Genomic DNA, 4744 nt, shown 5'->3' on the forward strand with positions numbered 1-4744 from the left:
GAAAAGGAATCAACCAAGAAAACGACCTATACCACACTGTTACCGTGAAAGTGACCACCCTTGTGCACTACTGACGCCTGGAGGAAAGGTGCCACCCTACCTCAATTCCCACCGTGTGGTGCAGGATGCTGACTAAGAGAACATGCTCCATCATCAGCCTGCTGGGCATAGCCGTGTCAGAAACACAGGCGCCCAGCAGGGCAGCGGTCAGAGTGTCATTCATGTCCTTCCTGCTGTGGGTCATGTACAGCTCCTCCAGCTGTCCACTGATGGACGCCATGTTTGGTTCACTCAACCTGCAGAGAGTTGTAGACATAGAGAGCAATAATGCTTCAAAATAGGAATTATTTTTCAGTGCAATTAAAAAAAAAAAGTCATCAACGCTACCAATATACCTTACGTTATGCACACTTTTGACCCATGAACAATTCTTGTCTTGCCTCAGTAACCCAGCACGTATCGTTCAAAACCATGTATACTTTGGAATCCTGAAATAACATAATTGTTGTCTTTACAGCTGAAATGTAGCCACAGTGAAGCATACGCTGGATGCTCTTTATGTCTACAGAAGCTTACGTGACAATACTCCACGTATCCTGATCTAACATCCTCAGAGGCAGGGACCATCTTTGAGTGTGTTGTTAGGAAAAATGCTAACTTTCCATTTCATAGGTGGCACAAAAATCCCCAGTTGCTAACACCGAGAAAAGGTGGCTCCGTTTGAATGGTAAGAGGGGGGACTATATGTGTACACGGAAGTTTACTCGGTGTGCACCTGAGCTAAAGCGGAACAGAACACTAGAACAGCGTGTGATGGCAGAACTCCCAGGTACTCCATGAAAACAGTGTCTGGGTTTTAGTTAAAAAAAAAAAAAGAAATAAAAAGCAATATGGGGGAAAGAGGGGTGGGTGAGATCATAAAGGGGCAGCACAAAAGAGCCCTGTGGGACAGAACATTCTGCACTGTGATTGTGGTGGTTGTTACATGAATTTTCACACAGTAAAACTGCACGGTACTACACAAGCACACACAAAAACAGTGACACCCTAACAAGCCCTGTGGGGTGTGCCAATGTCAGTTTCCTGCCGCTGCTGCCTTCTCACCTGTACCCTAGCTATGCAAGATGCTACCTCTGAGGAAACTGGGTGAAGGGTACACAGGAACTCCCTGTACAGCCTTTGCGACTCCCAGTGAATCTGTAATTATTTCTAAATAAGAAGTTAAGCAACAAAAAGCAATACACATTGGAAACCTAGCAAAACTAGATGAGGTGTTAGAAATCAGGACAGCAGTCCGATTAGAGGGCTTGGAATACGGGCACAAGGGGGCATCTGGGTGAGGTAACAGGAGAACTAGAGAAGGCATGTTGGCAGATGAGAGATTTTAACTCATTTTTCAAAACTAGAGAGCTGATAAGGCAGGGATAACTGATGAAATCCCACCTATATGATTTACAATCAGTGTTTTTAATGTTTTATTCTTAAATTGGATAATAAAAAAACACAGACATGAAAAATGAGCAAGGGGGAGGGAAGAAAAGACTATGTTGCTGACCAGGCAAACTTGTTGCTACAGTGAGAGGCCACAGACAGTCCTTCTACTGCTGTTCCTGAGCCTGACACAGAACCTCGGCCCCATTCCTTTGTGCTTCTCAGAGTAACAATGAGAGCAGGTGGGCTGCTTTCAAACACTGAAGGGATCCAAAGTATCAAAGGGGTGGGCATCCTCTCCTTTGCAAGGTACGGGTCTGGCTGCATCAAAACAGGAATAGAAGGATCTTATCAACAGCTGTAGTCCCTGCCCCATCACTTATATTTTAATCCTAGAATAGTTTCTATATTTTTAGAAAACAGACAACCTATTAAAGTGATACAATGTAACAATTTTCCAAGGTTACCTGTTAATTAGACCCTTCACATGTTTCCTTAGCCTTTCCAATTCTTCCTTTTTCTGGACATCCACCGTCTCCTCAGCTTGCCTCACATGAGGGTGAATGTACTTATCACTTTCACAGAGATGCAGCTTGAAATGAGAGAATTACAAAAAATTTACATTGAACGAATCCTGTTTTTTGTTATGTGAAATTTAAATATTAAATTCCCCCAAACTGGCAGAAGTTATGACCACTGACCACTGCTGTTTAATAAACACCAGTTATTTACGGAGTGCCCAGGACAGTCCTAGATAAGCATGATAACATTCCACTCCCCAGGCTCTGGATGGACGGCATCATCCATGTCTACACGAATGCATGTCATCACCTTGTGTTTCTCTTTGCAGCTCTTCAGGCCTGGTTGCGCACCTCTGGAATCTACTCAACAGAGCCCTACATACGCTTTGCAAGCTTAATTTACTGCAGGCTTGGCAGTATACAACCACCGAAATTAACTGTACCACCAGTTCTGCAGGGAAAGTGTCCTAAAAAATCATTTCATACTTGTTCAAAACAATATCTAAATCTATATGATAAAATCAAAATCAATCCACTGCTCACTATTTCCGAGATTATCAACTGGGTGTGTGTGTGGGTGTGTGTGTGTGTAAACATCATCATGGATCCTGGGCACCTAAGTGACAGACTTTAAGGAGACAAACATTTGTAAGGCATGATCCTTACTGTTAAGAGTTTTAACTCAGTTGGAGAAGGCATATTTACATGCACAGAAGCTGCCACTGAGACATGTTACTTCAGATTGTGTGTCAACTATACCTCAATAGGTTGTGAAAGAAAACTCAGGAACAGTGAGAAAATAACATCCTAAGAGAGGAACTGGCAGCATTTAGAGATTGCCCACAGGTGCCAGGTGCTAAGGCATCAAGAACAGAAATGAAGTTTCACGTGCTTGAGACGGGAAAAAGATTCCCAGAGATGCTTGGTGTTTAATAAACAGTGAGAAAACGAGGAAAGGCCTCGCAGGCAGAAGGGATAATATATTTAGAGGCAGCATGCTGAAACACAAGCAGTTCCACCTCCGGCTGCTCTCAAGCTGCGTGACAGGGGCGCCCAGACGAAATGGGCTGAGGGTCAGCCCGCGAAGGCCTGACTGCATCTTCACTCTGGAGACTGCTGTGAACTAGCCTTGCACTGCGGGAAACGCGCTCTAGCAGCAGTTGGGCGGCAAAGGAAGCAGGGCGAGGGCGGCGGCGAGTCGGGGTGCTGCAGCTGTGACGTGCCGCCCACACGAAAGAGGCCCCGACAAAGGGACGGTGGCGTCGGAAGTCAGGTCTGGAGACCTGGGACTGCCCTCTGAGAACGAAGGTGTGCTCCGAGAACAGCCGGCGGAGCGCCGCTAAGCCCCTGCGGTAAGAGGTCTCCTAGACGTGTGTTCCGCTCCCTTTCTATTATGGAAAGTTGGACACAAGACAGAACAACGTGACCAGCCCGACCCACCCACAAGCAGCGCCCGCAGTGCTCGGGCGTGGGCGCGCTGCCCCGAGGCGGGGCCCCTACCTGGGCCGCCGCGTCACCTCCCTCCGCGTCTCCGCGCTTCTCTTCCGCAAAGCGCACTCTCTTGTCCCGCCTCTTCTCCTGCGCTCCGCCTCTGTCTGCGCCCGCCTGCTGCCCTTCACCCCCATCCTCCTCGTCCTCGCTCCGGTCCTCGGAGTCGCTCTCGGAGGCGCTCTCGGGGGGAGTCCGTCCGGCCTGCTCCTCGTCCTCCTCCCCGCCGCTGCTCTCGTACACGCCGCTCCCTCGCCCCCTGTCCAGGGCCCGCAGGACGTAGTCCAGCCCGTCGCGCGCAAAGCTGAGCGGCAGGCGGTGGCCGTCGCCCTTCCCGTAGCGCCTGTGCAGGCCGAGGCCGCGCTCCAGCCTCCGGATCTCTCGGTCCTCCTCCTCGTTGGCCGCTAGGAGCGCACGTTTGCGGGCGGCGGCGCTGGCGGCAGCGGCGGGTCTGGTCTTCCCCGGGGAGGCCTTGGCCGGGGGGCCCGTGACCTGGGCCGGGGGGGCCTTGACCTGGGCCGAAGGGCCCGTGACCTGGGCCGGGGGGGCCGTGGTCGGCCGCGGCTCTTCGGGAGGCGGAGGGTCCCGGCGGGCGCTGTCCCTCTCCTCGTCCGAGCCAGCTCCGCCGTGGCCGCCCGTCCTCTGCAGGCGGCGCGCCTTCTTCAGGTGTCGCTTCTCCTTCCGCAGCTCCTTGCGGCTTTTCCTCCCGCCGGGGCGGAAGCCCACCGGACCGCCGCGCCCCTCGCAGCCCCCGGGGGCTTTTTCCTCGGAGGTCGCCTGCACGAACTCCTCCACCGCTAGCTTCAGTCGCTTCAGGGACCCCTCCCCGCCGCCCCCAGGACCGCGGCGCGGTCCCTGCCCGCCTCTGAGCTTCATGCGAGCTACGCGCCCTCGGCAGCGGCCCGGGACAGCCGCTCCCGCGCTCCTGGGCGCCGCCATCTTCCGGGACGCGTCGACGCACGACTTCCTGTCGGGGCGGGACTTCTGGGCGAGAGCGGCGGCTGCGCGGGGAGAGGCGGGCAGGCCGCGCCCCCTGCTGGAGGGAGGCCGCTAGGGCACCGATAGCAGATAGTGCCTGCTTTGTAAAACACTTGGCAAAATTTAACATGGTAATGAGTACGCGTATACACTCTAGTGTGAAAAATGAAATTCTTACAGATTATGGTAGAGAGGCCTCTTAACGACCTGCCCCCGAAGTAACCACAGTTATCGGTGCAGCGTGAATCTTGTCAGAGAGATGTTTGCACTTGCATGCAGGTGTACCCACAGGAAAAATATGTACTGTTGTCTTCTGGGTGCGTTGA

General features: G+C 52.4%; 1 protein-coding gene across 1 annotated transcript in view; it reads right to left on the reverse strand.

Moving 5' to 3' along the window:
- Window positions 1-4379, reverse strand: part of LOC103608933 (nucleolar MIF4G domain-containing protein 1-like) — a 23712-nt gene extending 19333 nt beyond the window's left edge. Inside the window, exons 1-4 of the mRNA XM_008593322.1 lie at window positions 3954-4379; window positions 3453-3896; window positions 1899-2023; window positions 101-296 (exon numbers count right to left, since the gene is read on the reverse strand). Of these exons, the coding sequence (XP_008591544.1) occupies window positions 101-296; window positions 1899-2023; window positions 3453-3896; window positions 3954-4379 (1191 nt within the window). The remainder of the gene's footprint in view (window positions 1-100; window positions 297-1898; window positions 2024-3452; window positions 3897-3953) is intronic.
- Window positions 4380-4744: the final 365 nt, after the last annotated feature.

This window comes from Galeopterus variegatus, unplaced genomic scaffold, assembly GCF_000696425.1.
Source record: "Galeopterus variegatus unplaced genomic scaffold, G_variegatus-3.0.2 Scaffold8991, whole genome shotgun sequence".
Lineage (NCBI taxonomy): Eukaryota > Metazoa > Chordata > Mammalia > Dermoptera > Cynocephalidae > Galeopterus > Galeopterus variegatus.